At 36.4% G+C, this 22,101-nt stretch overlaps 1 protein-coding gene across 2 annotated transcripts; it reads right to left on the bottom strand.

The window, feature by feature from the left end:
- Positions 1-419: 419 nt before the first annotated feature.
- Positions 420-10,665, bottom strand: LOC117205802. 2 transcript variants are annotated; one of them, XM_033444546.1, is made up of 6 exons: positions 8,627-10,665; positions 7,043-7,245; positions 6,351-6,698; positions 5,542-5,544; positions 5,223-5,303; positions 420-3,929 (listed from the first exon to the last, which is right to left on the bottom strand). In XM_033444546.1, exons 1-6 carry the CDS (start codon positions 10,377-10,379, stop codon positions 3,729-3,731), a joined length of 2,589 nt encoding a protein of 862 aa, XP_033300437.1. In that variant the 5' UTR covers positions 10,380-10,665; the 3' UTR covers positions 420-3,728. The 2 variants fall into 2 exon arrangements, with proteins under 2 accessions (XP_033300437.1, XP_033300438.1); XM_033444547.1 differs by lacking the exon at positions 5,542-5,544 and having other exon boundaries at positions 8,627-10,664.
- Positions 10,666-22,101: the final 11,436 nt, after the last annotated feature.

Raw genomic sequence — 22,101 nt, 5'->3', positions numbered from 1 at the left:
ATACAATTATTAATTGCATTACTATAAGTAATAGAATTATGAATTATATATGCAACAAATAATGCGAGCTAATTGGCTACGATCGCAATTGGATGTAGTTAGAACATTTATCAAATAGTTTCGTTCTAATCTGAGCAAAGTATCGTGTACAGAAATTTAATGAGTTATCATTTAATTTGCACTATATTAAATTCTACATCTAATGTTGTTCTAAGATGAATAATTTGTTCCAAGTAGAAGTATTCGTATTGCAATGGCAAACCATTATCGCCATTATAGTGGTCATAATTTCACAGTAAAATTAATTTCAATTTCGGTCATGAATAAAATAATTTTTTTCTGTGAGTCACGGGATGCGTGCGTCTTAGTTGCAAGAGACAGCCTGTATAAGAAAAGTGGTTAAAATAAAGGTGAAAAAATCCTAATATCTGAAACATTTATTTGTAAATAAAGTTCACAATGATGTCATTATTATGATCATATTAATAATAACAAGTACTCGTTACCCATAATCAATTTGCTCGCTTATTTCGTTTCTTTTTATTTCTGTTACGTGAATTTATAACGTGTAATAAAATTGCAAAGACATATGGTATAGACATTAAGCGATCTGTCATATCTTTTGTTCCTTTTCAATCGTTGGAAAAAGGAAGTATATTTTTGTCACTTAAGTAGCAACGAGTATATACGTTATATATCATTTTTTCTCTGTTTCTATAATTTAATCGCGTTACAGGAATTCTTATCGTATCTGATAAAATGTAAATAGCTAACGCAGTTCATTCTTAAAAAGGCACAAGTTTTTTTCCTCTTCCCGCGACGAAAATTTATTTCAATCCCCCAGTTCGATCGTCAAACACCTTCTTCTCTCCTTCTACAACATCGTTCGCCATTCTGCAATCGATTTTTTTAGTAGTGCATCATTTTGGTTTGTTATGTGATAAATATTAACAATTTTAACATTCATTGTTAAAAAAAAGTTCCATGAATCACTGTTTTACCGACGAACTCATCAATTGGTAATTTCCTTTCTTTTTTGACATAACATGGTAAAATAGTTTTCATATTTGATAATGTTTATAACAAATAATTAAATACATTTAAATACGTTATATATCTATTAAAAATTGAAGAAAATTCCCATCAAAAGCTGTGCATAAAAAGGACAAAAAGTAATAAACATAGTTTTATGTACGATTATTGAATACGCTCAAAAGTGAAGTAATTACAACAATAATATTTGAATAATTAAACAAGTTTAAATATAGGTATAACATCTCAATGTATCAATATAACGTTTCATTGTACTAAAATCTACCTATTATGTAGTTATTGATTTTTATATTCATCGTATGTACTTTAGATTGGAGAACGCTGTTCAGATTAACATCGAATAAAAATATGCATCTCCACACTCTTCACTGAATGTTTTACGAATGCAACTGGAGGATTGTTTAAACAATAAGATCACACATCTTTTCTTTATATGGACGAAACGTTCGAACAGAACTCAGAGACTGAAAATTTAAAAGCTACTCAGTCGGTACAGGTGTGTCTATCCGAAAGCTTCATTATACTCGTATGTACGTAATATAAAAACAACTTAAAAAAGAAAAAAGAATATAGCAACACGACAAATCTACAAAATATACAAAGTACAGGGCTGTATTTATTGTCGACAGTAGACTACGACAAATAAATCGCAACTGCTGTGTCTGGTCTGCGAACAATCGCAGAATTACTATACGTCTTTTCTTATCATCGAACTAAAAACAACCGGATATCCTCCTTCTTACGTTACGCTTGTGACAATCAGCCGTTTATATCGCGAGGAACGATAAGATTTTCTTTTTTTGTGTTATGCGGATTGATTAGTTCGCATTCGCGTGCAGTGTCGTTCGCTCGATAAAAATAACGTTCGACACCTGACACGAACCGCACGAGATGGATTTTAAATTTTCTGCGAATTTTGATTGTAAATTGAAAATTTGAGGTTGAACGCTCATAGTTCTGGAAAATATTAACACGTTCCGTGCCGGGTGAAAATTGAAAGTGTCGGTGAAGTTTTAAAGTAAAGAGAATTTATCGTAGAATATCTAGATACGCGTAGAAAATAGGCGGCGATTCTTTGTAATCAAGTTTTTCTTTATTGCAAGCAAGCTTCTCTTTATTGTAATTTCGCATCTACTGAAACTAGAGTACTATCCATTTAAATCGTCACAAATTACAAGATATCCTTATCACTTTCTAGAATTGGTCACGTGAATCAGTCCTCGATATCATCTGTAATTCGTATCGATGATGGTAACGTTCATATTTTCTGCCTTACCGATATAAGATTTCTTTAATTAGTTCCTCGAGATTCTTACATTTTTCATTCATCAAAATGAATTCATCAGAATGTAACCATGTTTGAAGTAACTTCTATTCCTTAAAAGAATTTTATCGTGTATTTTAATCATTTCCATTTTTCTCTCTTATTTTTCTTTTTTTTTTTTATTTCACACATTAATCTCAAAGCATAGTCAAAAGTTAGTTTAAAGTAATCAGTTATAGAAAAGTAGCGATTTCTCTGAATCTCTGACATTTTGAAAGGCGAAAAGAATACTATTAAATCTCTGATAAAAATTCTACTTTCTGTCATAAGAATCGTTTCGTCGTCGAATGAACCATACGGCACGGAACTCGTTAATTTTAAGATGCCAATTTCAATCATTCCTCGTTAAAAGAATCGCGCTTAAAAGAATAATACTCCGCGCTTCTCTATCCATGTCTAAATCGATCACATTCTAATCGCGTTGTCAGCGTAACGTTCGCTCTCAGAATACGCTCCAAGGTTGGCTTCCTACCAGACACGAAGGAATTCGTAATCAGGTGCGTTTTCTGTGGCGACTACGGTGCAGCCAGCGAGAGTCTTAGTAACTGGTAGATCCTATGACTCGAGCCGTTCGATCAAAGTGACCTGAAAGTGGTTAACTCGAATTTGAGAAATTTTTGAAATTTTTCGCGCCAAAGCATTCGATCGATCCTTATATAAATGTATAATTTCGTCAATTTTCTCTGTGTTTTGTTTCATGGACTAAACCGATTTGCCAAATAAGCGGCTCATTTAGCATTCCTGTGTGTCCCATACGGAGCATGAAAGTTTCGATTAGCCGTTTCTACGGCGACCAGAAACGCGATCTACAGTGGCGTGCAAAGTTTTCCGGCCAAATACATTTCCCACCTTATATTTCAAAAACGATATTTTAAAGAGTTTCAGGCAATATCGTGGATAAACTATACGACGTTTGCGTATCCCGATATTACTTGAAGCTTTTCCAGATATCGCTCTTCAAATACGAAGTTAAAAATTCAGTCTGGTAGTAAATTTTTTCACGCCACTGTACACCCTGTCCAGGGTACCACGATCGATCGGGACGATGATCGTGAACGATCGTTGAAAATTCAAGCACCAATTTCAAAGTGAATTATTCGTATGCGTGTAATTTTTATCGATTTCGTTTCTCCGCGACCTCGACTGATAACCGAATCGAGTCGAATTGAGACTCGTCGTTGCCTGTTTAAGCGACCGGACGAACAAGACTTATTGTTTTAAAGGCGAAAACGCGCGTGTTAACGGTGCTCGGTGTGCGAACGCAGCGATCAATCGGATAACTCGACTAGTTCTTTTTTTTTTTCTTTTTTGTTCCTTTGGATTTTTTTGGCTTTTGGTAGAAAGTTCTTATTTATAAGTCGACGTCTTCCTGCTTGGCCTTTGGTGCAACCTTTTCACCACTGTCGGACTCTTTGATGGTAGTGTGAACGTCAGCGACTTCGACCGGCGGAGGAACCGCTGGATTCACTGATTGATCCTCTTCCGCAATCTCGAAGCCAATCGTCGCTCCAATCTTCTGACTCGCCTGTTTGAATGAGTCTGATAGCATCACCTGTTGACCAGATTAATTGTCAAGCGTTAAAAGCGCGATAGTATGGGGAGCTATAGATGTAGGAATAATAAAGAGTAGAATGTGTTAGGTATAATAGAAGTTAATATTTCTTCGATATTCTAAATTAAATTATGTTGTTATTGAAGGTACGCTGGATTAGTAAAGTGTAGAAAAAGCTTAGAAAAGTCGATCTTCTATTTAATTTATATTCGGTTAGAAAATTTAGATTATTATGGGACAGGTTATTTACGTGTACATGCATATACAGGGTGGTTGGTAACTAGTGGTACAAGCGGAAAGGGGGTGATTCTACGCGAAAAGAGAAGTCGAAAATATAAAATAAAAATTTTTCCTTTTTTAATTCTTCCATCGAGACAACGATCTACAGTGAGATCCGTTATAACGAGACGCGATAAAGTGCACGCGTACCGAGCGAAAATTCAAAATCGATTTTCTCGAAAACAAAGCCTCAAACGAAAAATGTTTATTCTATATTTTCGACTTCTTTTTTCGCGTAGAATCACCCCCTTTCCGCTTGTACCACCAGTTACCAACCACCCTGTATATTATTAACTATAAAATTAAATTGGATTATTGTATATAAATTATATGTACATTATGTTATACCATTTATATCACATTGTTATATTATACTATGGATTAGATTGGATTACTAGATTTTCATTAGATTAGAAAATATTACTATTATAAGAGATTTCGAAAATTTGGTAATTTACATTGGATTATGAGATTTAGATTATCTCAGGTTAGATCGGATTATTAGATTTTTCTATTTCTTTGGAAAATATGTGGCGGCACGGGCCACGGAACTTTTCAACGGCTCCGGATACAAAGCGCGACGCCGCCAAAGCGCAACACCGACGTGCCCAATGTATCATCGATATCTTCATACTCTTTCCGCCGAATTCTCGGAAGAGCACACACGCGCCAGCACAGGCGGCACATCTAATGAATGCACGCTAGTGGGGATATCGATGGGCTACGAAGGGAAGGATCTGCGCGAAGAAAAACAAAAAGCAGAATCAGTCTGTCTTGCGTCATTAAAAGTGTAACTCCTTGGTCTTTTTTGATAGCAACGCGTCGAACGACATCTCGGTGTCTATCGTTATTTGTTAGTTGTTACCTGTTGTCCGTTAAGTGTTATTGTTGATTATTAATTGTTAACTCTGATTGTTGATTAGTTCTAATAAACTGTTATTCGTAAAACACCAAGAGTAGTTCCTTACGCACCTATCACTATACCACCTCAAATAATTAGTGAAAAATGCGTACCTGTACGACGTTGATGCACATAGACGTGAGGGCCAGGCCGAACACCAGGTATATTATCGAACACATCATGTATATGGGATGCTAGATCAACCAACCAATCAATTTGTTAATGTGTGCGCGTGTATTCTGTCATCGGCGGTTTTTTTTTTTTTGTTTTAATTTTCTCTAAGAAAACACGTGCAATTGTGCCGAAGTGAGATTTATGCGAAAAGCATGTACGAAATAGTGTGTATATACGGTGATGTGCATTATTAGTTCTCTTTAGAATTTGTGTTTGTTTGTCTGTTTCTTGATTAACTTTTTGATTTTCAAAGCTTACCGTCTGAACGCCACCGTGAAAGGGACAAGCAAAAGAATAAGTTAATTATATAGCTCACTGAATACGAATCTTGGGGACAAAGGTACATTCCATCGGTCAAATATAAAGAAAACGCTAATCGCAAATGAAAATCGAAGAATGTACATCGAAGAGACACGTTCTGAATTTGGTAAGTTAAAATTGGTAAATTTCAGCCACGTTGTATAACGATACTTCGTAATACCGCGTAATATCGAATTTCCTCTATTCGTTTGTACAGAGAAAAATTAATAACTAATAATTAATTAAATTTGCTCTCGGTTAAAGTAAGATTAAGATTGTTTAATTCAACGAATCGCTTATTAAGGTAAATAAAAAGATAAGGACAAATGATGTAAAATAGTAAGCTTCTAGGATTCGTAAAGTTCCTTCCTTTTCCCCGAATTTCATTACATAGAAATTCTTACCGTTTCTTTTCCAAATTTCTTTGAGTTAAAAGTTCGACGAAATAGAACAAATACTAACATTGCATAAATCAAAATTTATACCGCTATCCATGGATTACGTAACGTTGTCCCAGCTTACAAAATTCTGAAAATTCTCTCACACGATATGACTAAACGCTGCGTATCCAGCTTTGAGTTAGAAGGAAAGTTAACTGTTCGATCGAACGTGTCTCTTGGAATCAGTCTAGCAACGATCGAATCGATCTCGTCGTTTAGGGAAGGCGAAACGAGCGGGGCGTGATGCAAGATATAAAAACGACGAAGTAAAATATCGTCGAAGTAAAAACAAAAAAAAAAAAAAAAAAGAATGCGAAGAATTTTCACCTTTGGCACGTAATCGCCGAAGCCGATAGTGCTCATGGAGATGAAAACGAAGTAGAAGCTCTCGAAGAAGCCCCATCCTTCCGATAAACAGAACAATGTGGCGCCTATGAAAATGTAACCGAGTAGAATGAAGATGGCAACAGAGATCGGTAGATTAAATTCGTCGTCGATGGCGAACGCGGACATCGCCGGTGTTCCTGGTGTGTCAGGCACGTTTCCATCCAAGTTGAGCACCGTTTGAGATTGCGGAGCCTGCTTTTGTATTTCTTCGATATCCTCTGGGTTAATCTGCGAGGGCCTCTTAAACGTTGCTAGGTCGTAAACTAATTGCACGCCTTTCATCACTTCCTGTTTACCGAAGACTTAATCAGTGAAATTAGAAATCACAATGTTGCAGTCGATAGAAGCTTGGTATAAGCTTGGTGAGCTCGCGAGATACAAGGTCAGAAGGTAGAACACGTGATATTCGATTATTGCGACAATGCTGTGCATTGACTTCTTGCAGAATTTGACTTTAATTTTAATTGTCTCGATAAAATTTATTCTTTTTTTCTATGATTACGATGATATATTAGAAAATGCAACAAAGAGTGGTTAAGAGTGGAAAATTGCTTTTCCTTTTGGGATGGAAATAAAACGAATAGGAACCAAAAGTCACAAGACGATCGTTCTCTATGATTTTGAGATCTTACCTGAACAGGTACGGTTCGACGAACCTTGCGACAACTTCCGGTATAATACACCCTTCGGACGAACGCCCAGAGGAACTTGATACCACGCGTGAATAATTTGCCAAAATCGGCTAATATTATCAGAAACATCGGGATACCGAAGATAGCGTAAACTATTGTGATGGCTCTTCCGGTGGTGGTACTAGGTGAAATATGTCCGTATCCTAAAATAGAGCGACAGATTCGTAAAGTTGAGGTACTGTAACGACTGGAATCGCATGATTCATATTCGGTAATGAGAATTAAAATTTTAGGGTCGAACCTCGAGAGTTTCACATCTCTATACATATATTTCTATGGGACAAAAATAAACCCGAGAGATACTAAATACGCGGTGGTGTTCGGTCTAAGTTTAGCAATTTTAGTGGTACAATTTGGCGGTCGTTTGCTCATAAAGTGGTCGAATTCTTCGATAATAGAACTTTCCTTTCAAGTATCTCGTTTATGTAAACGATTATTATTTCGAACTGTCTGTTCCTCATGAACTTTGGGATCGTTCGTTTCGATGAAACGAAATATTATGAAATTTGATTTTCTGTTTGTTAAATTCGAATCGATCGGATAGCCGATGTAATTTGTATTTCGATTTATCGATAATTGCTGGCTTTGTGCTCATCACATTGATCTAGATTCAAATGATTACGCATATCATATAAATTTAATATTAAATTTCTACTGATTAAAGATTTGTAAGATCGTAAGTACGAAAAATGAATTATTGTATAACGTTGTTAGATTTAATTTAATATTCAATCTGTTAGCAATATTGTAATATTACGTTTTTACTAATTAAGGGTTATTAACAATCCAAATATAAAATATGGAGCATTCAACTTATCGGCAATATTTCATTTCACAGATAATTTCCAGCTTTAATTGTCGTCTTCTTATTAAATATGATTGAAAAGATTATGTAAATTAGAAACCATTCGTTGCTTCCCATATTAGATTAATTAGATTTCTACTGATTAGTAATTTCTAAGAGACTAAACATAAAAGCCGAATTATAACTTCGCTTAATTCATTGCATCATGAATGTTTGAATTTCGTTTCCCTGGAAATTGCCAATTTTACTATGAAATATTTTGTGAAATTAGATTAAAGAGATATCAAATATCGTGATATCAAACTACTCTCAAAAACCGTGTTTCATAGTCATTGTTAATCTAAACACGAAATCTGTTAGATATCCATTCTATTACTAATATTTAACAACAACGTATCCCTCCATGGCACCAAATCGTCAGAAGTTTCAAAATCACGATATTCCTTTCCAGAATGTAATAAATTCCCAAAGTCCCCTACGAACTTATCATTCTTGAAAAATTTAGGTCGCTGACACGAAACGCGTGCGCATTCAGCTTTTGACAATGAAGTATACAACCCACAATCATCGTCTGTACGACTATATCAGCCAGTTAGGAAAATCAATACGGAACTTATAAGAGCTTTTGCGATAACCATATCTCTTCACATCGTCGCACATCGATTTTATATTTTCCTTCGATATTTCCTGTTATCCCAGAGCTATCCGCATTTTCTCACCGATAGTGGTTATTACTGTCAGACAGTACACGACAGCGTTGAGAAAGCTCCAACTTCTTTGCCCGCTGTATGTATGAACGCCCGCTTCGTGAGCAGTGTGCAACTGCTCCTCAAACTCCATTAACTTCCGGCGAGCCATGCTCTTCCAGTCGTCTTCCCTCAGATTGTGACTGTAGTTCCACAAACTATCCAGGAAATCTCGTTTCACGCGTTTCACGCCGCATTTGTAGAACGTCTCGAATGCACCCTCGGTGAACCGGAAAATAAACGCGCCCAAACCACAGTAGATCATCACCAACATTAATTCTGACAAGCAACGATTTCTCAATCCTCTTACAATTTGTGCTTCCCGAGGATTTTGCGCGACGAACGCCTTAAACTCTGCAACCACGTCTTTCATTGCCCTTAAAAAGTCCATGAAAGTGACTTTCGCCGGTTGGTCCAGTCTTACTTCTAAGAATTTGTCTTCTCTTTTAACTTTTGTCGGTTCTTCCTTTTGTTTTGGTGGTTTGACTTTCTCTGGTTCTCCGTGGTCTTCTTTCTTCTCCGGGTCATCGTCTTCTTTGTCTTCCTTTTTCTTGCCAAAGAATGGCAGCCAAGAAAACCAACCTTTTCTTCTCTCAGACTCTTTCAGCTTCTCGATAGATTTCTCGATGGCTTCTTGTTCCGTCTCTGTGAGCGGTGTACTGAATTTTCTTCTTCTCAGCGACTTTTCTTCTTGAGCATCCTCGAACACATCCGGAATATCGGCATCGAGGATGTTCTGCTCTCTCTTCAGATATTCCTCTTGGGCTCTAGCGAAATCTTTCATTAGACTGTCGTTACTCAAAGGAATTATCTGCTTCTTTATGTCAGAGGAGGATCTCTTCATCGAGATTTCTTCCGTCTGCCGAGGGAAAGATTCGCTTTTCTTCATTTTACGATCCTCGTCGGTATCGTCAGTTTGACTATGAACTCTAGAACGTCCTCTTTCAGGTTTCGCTTGATCGTCTCCCTCAAGCTTCTGTTTACTGGACTTCTTCTCCCTTGGAGGCTTCTCGATCGCCTCTTTTACTCCAACTTCGGAATCACCGCTGCTAATTTTCTTCGAGGAACTCTTCTTTATTCTAAATCTCCCTGTTTCCGGCGATTTAGTTCTTCTCGGATGCCTGTCTATATCCTCCATATCGCTAGAGTCAGTCGACTGACCGTGTCTCTCCATTCTTTCCCTCGACTTCTTCTTCAAACGTCTTTCCACCTTCCTCGGTTCAATCGGTTGATCTATATCACCATCAATATCCTTTGAGCTCGGTATAGCATCCTGATACTTCGTAACAACTTCTCCACTCTTGGTCGCTTCCTTCACTGGACTTCCGTTATCCACTTGGCTAGCCAATTCCTTCCTTACCGACTGTGCAGTGGTCTCATCTTTAGCGTCACTCTCACGTGCTTGCGATTCTTTCTGAGGAGAAGCAGAACTCTTCTTCTCTTCGCTCACCTTTCTACCATCAGCGTCCTTGACCTTGCTTGGACTCCTCTTCTTTCTCTCCTCGACCTTCAGCTGCAAATCTTCCTCCTTGCTTCTCTTCTCCCGATCCTCCAACTCGGCCCGCTCAGCATCCTCCGCCATCTGCTCCATCCTGGCGCGTCTCGCCTCTTCCTCGTCGTCGGAAGTTTCCACCAATCGTTGGTTCCTCGAGGAAGGGTCCGGTGTCTTCTCGCGCCTTCTGGCCGCGGCTTTGCGCCGCCTGTGTACTGTGTAACTGTCCTCCATGTCTCAGGACACGGAGAATCGGTACAGATGGAACGCGGGACAAAATCGAACTGTTGGTTTGACGCGAAAACTGCACGATTGCGTCTTGGTTGGCCCCGGTGCAGACGGACACCGAGACAGAAATAAAACAGAGGCTGCTCCCACCACGCGCTACCAACGGAACCAGATGGTTTTGCCGCAGCGGGTATCGAGCGAAGGCGCCACGCGAATCGCGCGCAACCAGGAGGCCAACGACGCTCGGGCGTCGCGGTGCCGGCCCTGCAGCTACTGCAACCCGTTCAACGCCACCCGAACCTGCAATCGGTTACTGTTACCACCACTCTCTCCAACCGCTATGCGGAGCTTTCTTCGAGGCTACCCGAGGCGTAACGTTATCAAGCGATTGACGTCATGGAACATGATTTTAGGGGTTCGACGGTTTCGAGGAAAGAAAAATATTACGCTAAGTATGCTATTGTCACGGTGTTAGCTGTGTAGTAGATCGTACGAAGCATTGCTTGGGGGATAAGCCAAGGTTTATGGGTACTTGAAGATGTTACCGAGAAGACTGTAAAAGATTTAGTACTTTTGTACGTGTTCTTTTTAGAATAACTTTTTTCTAAACTATAGAAAAAGTCGTTCTCTTGTGGGTTATTGGATATGGTTTTTTTGGAAATATAGTTTTCTTTACAGTTTGTAATACGAACATAGTTTCTCTATGGGTATGCAGGAAATTGTCTGTTATCGGGTATTATATTATTATGATAGTAAAAATGAAGTTTTTTATGACTATGGGGCAAATTGTTGTTATCAATTACCGCGTAGGTTATAATAGAAACCTAGCTTTTTTTATGTCTATGAGAATTTGTTTTTTATCAATTGTTGTATACGATTATAATAGAGAAATTTTGTTCTGATATGCTTTCGTAAAGACACGTTGAAATTCCAGACTGGTTTAGTTAAAAATAGACACATTTTCTGTTTCTTTATCTGATCATTTGTTGAAGCAGAATACTGCGTACACGCATTATAAAGAATGAAACGATTATTTAAACGGCACAGGTGCTTTCAACGATCCGTTTTACCGAAGTAAAAGCGCAATTGAGAAGAAACTCTATAGTATGTGTATCCTTACATGTAAAAAGAACAAAAGCATATGTTGCGATCTAAATTCTATATGCAAAATTTCAATATATCAGATTACTAGTCTGCAGAATAATTTTATGGCTATTGAACATGATGTTTATTAAGCGTATGTATAAAACAAAATGTAAAAAAGATTGAAATGTGACAGAACCTAATTTAACGTTACAGAAGAATTGATTTGCACAGACATAATATAAGAAAGAATTTATTTATAACGATCCTTGGAACTTTTCGTGGAAGTTTCATGATTCTCGTGATTCTTAGAAGTCGCACGCTTACTCGGAGGTAAAACATTACGAATATTAGTTTCTCAATGTGTGCCATATTTTTTAATTATATAAATCTGACTGGACTAGAAGATATGATCGTAGCAATTTTCCTAAATCAAATCACAGAAGTTTTTACATAGTTATACTCTTAAATGTCAGTTCAGAACAAGATTAACCTACGCTGGCAAACTTTTATGATCTCTACATGATCAGCATAAAATTTTAACATTTTTTCAAGCTTTCTAGTTAGCATAATCGCACGAAGAAGGCGCGTAACTGTTCACAAATGTCAGAACGATTTACTTAATTGCTTTTTTATTTAGATATCATGAAAAGCGTTATAAAAATTTTACAACGAACGTTAAATAGATACCACTTAAATATTCCTTTCATCGAAATGACTGTCGTGGCTTTTAACTGGAAATATTAAATGTCGATTTTCATAAAATATCTGCTGAAATTTATTTTATTTAATAATTAAACAATGTTTTGTTTGTTAATTAGCGATAAGGCATTTACATCATTTTATACGTGTTATTCTATAGATGTTTTCCAAGTTGAAATTGTGACGAACTTAACATAAAATTAAAAGCATCGTTGAATTCTATCTGACCACTGTTTCGGTAAAAAAAAGGAGTTTTCAAGATCCCCACCCTTCGTCTCGCAATCAATTTAAAATTACTTCACACTTTCTTCTCATATCATATATGTTTGAAACTTTGAAACTTTCCGGCCATCAAGATTTTCTCATTTGGAGCATCTTTGCTTAAATTAACGCGGAATTAAATCGCATCATTTCAGCGAAATGCTAGTTTTCAACTTAAATCTGTTTTCACTTCACCTTGCGGATTTTCTTGGTAATTTAACTTTCGCGTCTTTTCATATTGCGATTTCGGTTCATGATAATGAAATACTATTTCTTACTGTGATCTTCTTATTTTTCCGTCCTCGATTCGGTTTCCCCGACATTCGCCCAATTTATCTTCGACCCTCTGCTGTCTCTGACTTATCCTTATCTTTTATTATCTTCTTTTCCCTCGTCGTGAACGTGAGTTTCTACTTTATCAAACGATTTTTCTTTTTTTATATAAGTATCCCTGCGGAAGAAGCTTAATTTGTGAGTGCGTTAACGGAAGCTTCGTGCTTCGTCTGTATTTATCAAGGATCCTGCGTTCATACGATTATAGTCTTCCTTTATGGACATCGACTCAATAAAGCGATAATCTTCTTTGACCTGTGTCCTTCGAATCGCGTTTTATACTCGTCGTTCCGTCTTCGACGTCCTCGGAAGGAATTCCGCGTTGTCTGACTCACCGCGTTCATAAAATTACTGTTAGAAAATAAAGTTAGAACACGTAATAAATTAACAGAAATAAAAATATTCGAAGGAATGCAAATATATTCAAGGCAGCCGTGGCAAATTGCATCTTTAACATAGTTAGCTAGAGATGGGAAGAAATGTAACAAGGTGAAACGAAATGGCGTGGAATGAAGCATATTCCATGAAGTTAATTTTACGCGTTTCTATGCATCGTTACTCCTGAAAACAGCAATATCATTCCCCTTTCTTCGGAGCCAACCCTGTACCTTTGGTTACATTAATCGGTGTAACTTTTCATTCTCCGCGAAAAGTATGAATTACCTATTTTTGTTACACATTAATAATAATAAATCATAATAAATAATAATAATTAAATCATAATAAATAAGTCATGATAAATAATCCACCGTCGCATTGTGAACAATTTCATTCCTTTCTTCGTATTGTCCGATGCACGTGTTATCTCTGCTGCCATTCGAGATAAGGAAAATCGACTTTAAAAGAAGTTTAAAAAGTCTTGAAACTTTATACAATGTTTTCTACATGAAAAGTTTGTGGCAAAATTTAACTACTATTTCCCCCAAAAGCTTTATTTTCCTAATGTTTAATTTTTACTCGCTTTCAAACGAAAGGTGTATGTGTACGTTGTTCAAACTAGAGGAAAAAGAGAGCGGAAAATATTATGAAGATGAAAGTGTGCGAAAAAGAGAAAGAGAGAAGAGAAAGAAATAAAACGAGCTGTTCACGAAGCTGAGAGCTTTTCACGGGTCGTTAAAATGAACGAGAAAAATTGGATCGATAAGTCCCTAAAAGGCAAGTGCGCTACCTTCGAGGTGGCTCAATTTACACGTACAATAGAATCAAGAATGGCTAACAGATTAAACACCTGCTGCATCAACTTCTAAAACGCAAATCTTCGTTCCTCTTATCGTCTCTCTTTTACCTGTCTCGCGTAATATTAGCACCGAATCAAAGTTCTTATTTGATTCTCCTAAAAGTATAGCACTTCTATATTTTGAAAGAAATTAACGAATATTAATCTGCTATACAGTAAACGTTCCGTACAATCTATTGTACAAAACATTTTGAAATCTCGTTAGCACAGTAACGAGACACGACTGTCGTGATTGTATTAGTAAAATGTGAAACATATCTGATAATGTATATAGAAGATACAGGATATTTATTGGAAGGTATGCAGAAATCAGCAAAATATTTGAACAAACGATTATTACTTACTATGGTAAGAAACCGCGATATTTAACGAAACCATTTTTAACGCGAATTGTGTGCTTAAAACTTCTATTCGTGCCAATTATACTAATTTAGTAATGCCGAGTATGCTAACGATACATTCGCTACGCTAAGTGGACTAATTTTTCACTAAGCGTATATTTGCAATAAACGCCTCGTAATTTTCATTTTCGATTCGATTCCAAATTTTAGTAATTATAATCGCGATATTAATCGGATCTCGTTACAGCGCCAACGAAATTGCAACATGTTTCGTACAATGCACATAATTTATTTACAAAAAGTCTGTGTGATAAATGTTGGAATACGATTTCAAATTTTTCTATTGTAATCGCGACAGTCGCATCTGGTCGCAGTGCTAACGAAATTGCAACATGTTTCATACAATGCACATAATTTATTTACAAAAAGCCTGTGTGATAAATGTTGGAATACTAAATATTTCAAGTTTTTCTATTGTAATCGCGACAGTCGCATCTGGTCGCAGTGCTAACGAAATTGCAAGAAACCACGTAATATATTCAGCGTATAGAAAGCGTCTGTGATGATTGTTCGATTACTTTCGCGAGTCACTGTACGTATAAAGTAAAATTGTATGGATCCAAAGGAAGAAGAGGTCGTTCATCCAAAATGAAGCTGTTCCGTGGAACAATCTGATAACACGCGTGCCATTGGCTTCGGCGTAATGACTCGATTTAAGTGGATTATAAAACACACAAAAATAAAGATGATCACATGCAAATAGATTTTTTGGAAAGTTACCAACTCGAATACAAAGAAACTTCGGCAAACGCACCGCTACCGAAAATAAAATGACCGATCGACGAAGCGGTTTCTTTGTGCTTGCAGAATTAAACTGATCATGACTAATTATCACCCGTTTTGACACCGCTGATTCATCATTTCGAGAATCTGATGGAAGACACGGTTCAATGGCGCGTAATCTAATTATCGATTGATTAATGTCGTATACTCATTTGTACATATATATATATATTTGTAACGCAAATTTTATTCGCAATTGTGATGCTAAATAGTGAAGATATATCTGGCTACTGTAGAGAATTCTATAATCATTCATTATAAGTGAACTGCGTATTTTTATTATATTTTTAGGAATAGTAGTAAAGAAGTAGAACTTAAGTATAAAATTGTTTTAGTTACCAACTATGATAATGAGTAGTATATATTTTAATATAGTTTCGCATATTACCTGCACTACTCGTGAATGCATAAAAATTCGTAGTACAATCGTACGATAAGAATAGCCGTAATTTTGAGCTTCTTAATTCTTAATTAATTATCATTTCAAAATTGTTGATTCTTATTATAAAGTTGCGTTGAAATTATGAGTGAAAACTATGCGAAAGAAGAACTTAATCTTTCGAAACCAAAATTGTCAGAACGCTGTATGTATGTACTTCTTGTCAAAGTTTACTAAGTCGAACTATGTTCCTCTCTAAGATCCTTTAATCTTTATTTATTCAAATACGTCGGAAGCTTGAAAAGGAGTTTGATCGATATCATTGTCAATATTTAAGATTCTCAACATCGTACGGACAATAAACATATGTACATTGATCGTCTAGAGAGTCTCTTGTTCACGATAGTACTGAGAACCTTAAATGTTGACAATAACACGAACAATAATGTTGATGATGATGTTGATCGTCTGAGTGCTTCTATAGAGATGATGTACGGGAACTAAATGAAAGAAGAACCATCGTTCATTCTGCTAAATGTTAAAATTATCCTCTGGGATTAAGGCTGAAATTAAAATATTTTATACTTTTTATAAAGTTCTACGAAGCTTATATACTATGCTAAGAAGTCACTCTAAACCTTGTTTCGTATACAATGCAAATCTACAGAAAGGTAATCTAGGAAAAGTAAAACTTTAAGAAGACTAAAACTCTGAATAATAAGTAGAATTAGAGCGATTTTGCTTCAACTAAATAATGATATTGAAGTCCAAAACGATTTATCATTACACAGTAAAAACCCAATTTTAATTTGTTATAAGTTTCCGTATGTGAAAGATTTTCATTTGTAAAAATCCATAAATTATACATAATATGCAAAAAAAAAACTATATAATATCGAAAGTGAAACACTTTCTAATAACGTCTAAATTAAAATACCTTCTGAGCTAATATGGAAAATAAAATATTTTCTGAACTAATATTTGATAAGCGAAACAATTTTCCATGCAGGTTCTGTGGTTTTTAACGTATATTCCTAAAGGTATACATAAAAATATGAATTCCGTTGAAATTCAATGTAAACGCGTTGGCGCCTTTCTCGCGATTTTCCCAAGCGCTCTTTTCTGACGCCATTCAGGTGTATTTATTTCTATTCTGCGTGAAACGCGACATTCGGAGATCGCGAGCGTGTTATAAATCGCTTGAACACGTTCGAAATAGAATCGAAACGCGAAACATCGCTAAACGAACGACGAAGTTTCACAGGCTGCCAGACAATTTAATTCACTCGCAACCAACACTGGATTTTATCCTACGATTCCTTCCGTAACGATTCTTTGAATATTCTTTTCCTATATTTTACTTACGTTCGCCGTGACACAAACCGAATTGTACGACACCTCTCAGCTTTATTTAACGAACTACATCGCCTTTCATTTCGAATTAACAATATAATTTGACGAAGATAGAAATATTTTCGAACAAAAAGTTTTCCACGTTTTATTTTGTTTCGCGTTATCTCTCTTTGCTTTCACGATTGGAATATTTTCAATTTTACGTATTTATTTCGAGCATTCGACAAGCACTGCTTGATTTAGAAATGTAAAGTACAAAATGGTTAATAGTGTTTTGTTCCCCGTTTGATTGGGCGTGGACGTGAATCTGGAAGATTTTCGTTGTTTATATTTCGAAGAACAATAACCAGAGAACGATGCTCTTAAGAGCACTCTGATTGCCGTTTTATTGGCCCATTTAAACACTTCAGTTGTGTAACAAACGGAGAAACGAGAACAAGCTATGAAATTCCATACGAATATTCGGAAGATCAGAGGAACTTCGAATATCATTGAAAATAATATCATGCAACGTTTCATCGTCGTATCAATGTCACTGAATAATTAATTAAAAAGAAATTAATTTCAAAATATTGTTGCTTTTCAACAAAAAGTTAGTTTTCTTCTTGGTAAAGGAGAAAGTAGAAAAAGGGGAATTCTTAAGTCTTCCAAGAAGCTTTAAAAAACATGGCAGAAGTTAATTAAAGATGACTAAGTTCGAAGAAAAGTTCTTCAAAATTTCAAATTAGTCATATCGCTAAAATTAACTTATTCCTCTGTCGCAAAGGAGAAAAAGGAGTTTATAAATCTTCTACGAAATGTTTTACAAGAGAATTTATAAGAATTTATGAAAACTTGAGAGAAAAAGACTCTCAAGCCTTCCAAGAACCACGAAATCTCCATTAAATATTACTAAAATTTAAATAGATGTTTAAAAATGGGCGAATTTAAGAGACCCAATTTAATCGTGCTAACATTACGTCTCAAGATTAACTTTCTCTCTTGCAAAGAATGGAAACATACAGTTCTTAGATGCAAAAAGTTTCACGCGCGATCTAGAAAGCCTCAATTCACTTAAACAGATCGAAAATCCAAGTAGATCTGAAACGAGAGAAAATTAAAGAAAGCTCAATCTCAGCATAAGTAAATTAACGTTCCTTCCTCGACAAAGGAAAAGTAGCAGAATGTTTAAGCCTTTTAACAACCTTCCACCATCAGCTATCACCAAATTTTATTCTCTTCGCATAAAGTGTTAGGAATCGTAGGGTTTACGATTTCTTGTCGGAACCTCGTTTCTCTTCCTTGTCGAAAGCTGTTTAAAAAAAGAAAAAAAAAAAAAGAAACGACCTCTCGTCGATGGTTGTTTTGAAAGAGACCATTCCTCGTCGAGAATTGCGAAAACGATGGGAGCCACATCTTCCCACGAGCGTCACCTACGTCTCCTCTTCCACCCTTACGTAAGTCGTGTTCCTCTCGAAATAGTACGCGTGGGCACATTCCGTCGACGCGAAAAAGATGTTTTGTTCTTATGGTCGCGATCATCGTCCCGGGCTCATCTTCGTCGACCAACTCGTCTCGCAAATTTTCCGTCCCCTTTCTGCATCCCCGTTTTGCGAGGTGACAAAATGAAACAGTAGAACAATGTGTGCACGAAAAACGAGAGTCAGCGTCTAATAACCGAGGCCTGTACGAAAAAATGAGGTCATATACGGTGCATTATTAATTTCAGTAGATCCCATTGCAGTCGACGCGTATCTTGCACAGCTATCGGTGTGTCAAATGGACTAGGCATCCCGCATTTCTACTCACAACGACGACGATTGAAAACGAATGTTTGATTAAGAAAAAATTCTAACTTTTATCGTTTTCTGTTATTCGATATCTTTGGCTTCTTTAAGTTTCTAGATCTTTTACGATTTATTTCTACCATCTAATTTTTGGCCTTTTCAAGTTTCTAGATATTTTATGATCTGTTTCTATTACCTAGCGTGTAGTCAGGTTTTCTAAGTTTCTAAATCTTTAGCTCCAATTGAACTACGTATGTTTATGTAAATTGATATTTTTACGAATAGAACTCGAGAAATGGAATCTGAATAGTGATTTGCTTCACTTATTATTGCGATCACCATACCTTGGATATTGCATATATTTTTCCACGTTGCTATGTACTTTTGCATTTTTAAATTATTCATAAATACAAGAAAATTCGCAACCTGTTAATTTGTTTGACTTCTGAGAAGCTCGTATAATTCCAATCTTCAACTGCGCTACAGAATATTGTATCTTGTCAAATACCAATCCTTTTTTTCATTTGTATCAGAAGCACAATTTTTGTTGATATCATTTTATTAACGAGTCGTTTCAAAATACCAGGAAATATCCAGAACAAGAATAGTCGTAAAAAGTAACGACATAATTCAGGACACGAATGGCTAAAATGCTGCATGCTGCAGTATTATGCGCGAACTGTCCCTGTCTCGTTGGCAGATGGTTTCCAAGCTGAATACTCGCATACTTAACTACCCGACAAATAAGTTAATTAGCCAAGTGTTACATTACTCTTAATCCTAATCTAACCCTTAGTATTAAATTAGTCGAGTAATTAAAACGGCTTAATTCCAACGTTTTCTAACACAAAAACTGATCGTAGGAAATTGTTGAATGTGCGCTAAAGATACATCTGTTTCACAATTTGTGGGATGTTCCTGAAAATCCTCTCAAATATGTGCAACTTTTGTCAAAAGATGTCCGAACTGAAGCATAATGATAATATACAAATAATAATTAGTATTCGAAATTTGTATATGAATTTGTTTGCTATACGTCCAAATATCTAATGAAAAATTGTGCGAAACAATTATTTAAAAGACCGAGGGAAAAAAGCAACGAAGATCGACGATTAGGATACGCACCAACTATTTGATCTCCAGTATATGAAATACATACAATACAATATACAAATACAATGCATAATCCTATTGCTGCTTTTAAGTTGGGCATTAGAATGTCGTCTCATAATCATAACTATCTATTTTGAATAATATTCGCCTATCTATCCTCGAAAATCGCAGAATTCTAGCAAACCTTTCGTTCCTATCGAAAATTATTAATGGTAAAATGAACCCTATGTCTGTTTTAGAGCGAATCGATCTATATACACCACCTCGATGCATTAGGATTTCGCCGAAGAATTTTTGCTGTCAAGTAGCAAAATATGCTGTGGCTCCGCAGATCCATTAAATAGAATTACTAAATTAGCAAATCGATACGCTGGAAATGTCGACTTTCTCTCTGGACGCTTATCCGCATTTAAAACGAAACTCCACAATATCCTCTTATCGCGTGATAATGATGTCATTTTCTCTTTCTTTTCTCGTTGTACGCTTACCATTGTATTCTTTTGTACTGGTTACTGTACTCGTACGATAATAATAATAATAATAATAATAATGAAGATAATTTCCATTGTGTAAGTAGAGAAGGATAAGGTTATTCGCGCGTTACTTCTCTTCGAGGAAGATAAAGAAAAATTGGAAATGGCACGTGTATCTGTATGTTCTGCGCGTACGTTTCAAACTTCGAAAACCATCGGTCTACGTAATTGCTGCATAAAAGTTTGTAACTATCGTGCTATGTTTCACAGCTGTAAAATATAAAAATTCCCGGTCGACGACCAGCAGCAGTCGACGCCACCGAAAATACATCAACGACATCGTGTCGTGGTAGAAACACTGTCTCAGTAGTTTATGCGAAAGATTGCATTGTTCGAGTTCCGCAGTTTATTTCCTTGCCGTTGATTTATCGACGTCGATTTCCACCCAGAGCGTCAGCCAACGAACCAATGACCATGGATCTCAGTTTCGTAAATACTATCTCGGAAGCTGGCGTGTATAGATCAATTTAACGACATCGGAGTCAGCCACATCCTTCGCCCAACAAAGTCGTTGAAAGTTGCGGTTAAACAGGGTGAAAGGATAATAGTCACTTTATCGAGATAGTATGTAGGTCACGAGGAGTGCATCAGACTTTCCACCCCTTTGGCGTGGAAACTGCGGAGAATCGCAACGTGCCCGTTTCCTCGATACACACACGCTGCCGCTCCGAAGTACATTGATTTTAAGATTATACATACGTAAGCGACTGATAAAAATGAATATAAATTTGTAACACCGAAACACCACAAAGCCCGAACAGGCACACATTTAAGACTTAAAAGAGCACGAATATTCGATTATCTTTGGCGGCGTTCGATTTAATTGGAAACGTTTCTACGAGCAGAGGGAATTACAAATTTGAGAGTAATTGCTATTTATATAAAACACCCGTAGATGAGGGCTTCGGTGAGTGGTTGAGTGATAATATTTTATCCATTATAAAATTATAATATAATTTTTATAATAGATATAATATTTTAGATAGAATATAATTTAGATAATAATTTAGATAGAATATAATATTTTTGAAAAGTTATTATTTATATAAAATATCCGTGGTTAAGGCTAAGACTTGGATATGGGCTTCAATGAGGTTTTGAATATTCACTTGGGTGGAGGTTTGCGTGAATTTTAAATTTTAGCGAATATATTTTAGAAGAGTTGTTATTTATGTTTAAAATACCAAAGCTTAAGCCCTGGGCGAGGGCTTGGGTAGAGGTTTGCGCGAATGTTTAGATGAAAATTTGGCGAGGTTAAAGCTGGGTCTACGTTAATCCAGTCGCTAACTCAAGCGAGTATATTTCAATGGTTCGACTGGAAGTCGGTCGATGGCCACATTATTCCAGTCTTTCTTGGGTCATTGAAAGTGGCAGACAGCAGTTGTAATGGATTCGCGCAAAAGGCGGATAAAACAATACGTGTACGCTTCAGCTAACATGGAATATTGAACCATCTAGAGCAGCGCTTCTTAGCCTGTAATCCGCGGACTTCCGCGGAGCCAAAGTCCTTACACGCGCAAGTTGATATTCCGTTGTTCGAATAAAAAATCTGTAGTGCGTGTATTTCTTTATTCATAACGAATCTTTTCTTCCCTGAAAGATCGTCGACGAGCAGTTGATGATCGTTTCAAGTATATTACGTATTTGACACATCGAGGATTTAAATTTTGAGCTAAGTCTTGAGCGTTCGTGATAACGAAAAGACCTTTAACAAAGATCCTTGATAAACAAAGGATTAAGAACCGCTGGTCTGGACGATTCCAGTAACGCTGGAATATTGTGTT

This window comes from Bombus bifarius, unplaced genomic scaffold (genome assembly GCF_011952205.1).
Source record: "Bombus bifarius isolate JDL3187 unplaced genomic scaffold, Bbif_JDL3187 scf7180000007992, whole genome shotgun sequence".
In the NCBI taxonomy this organism is placed as follows: domain Eukaryota; kingdom Metazoa; phylum Arthropoda; class Insecta; order Hymenoptera; family Apidae; genus Bombus; species Bombus bifarius.
Note: the sequence above shows the minus strand (reverse complement) of the source record. Positions and strands in the feature narration are given on the sequence as shown.

Coding starts and splice junctions, on each gene's coding strand:
- LOC117205802 (XM_033444546.1), bottom strand. CDS start 10,379: ATGGAGGACAGTTACACAGTACACAGGCGGCGCAAAGCCGCGGCCAGA. Junction 7,246..8,626: donor GACAGTAATAACCACTATCG/GTGAGAAAATGC, acceptor GCTCTATTTTAG/GATACGGACATATTTCACCT. Junction 3,930..5,222: donor TGTGCATCAACGTCGTACAG/GTACGCATTTTT, acceptor TCTGGTCAACAG/GTGATGCTATCAGACTCATT.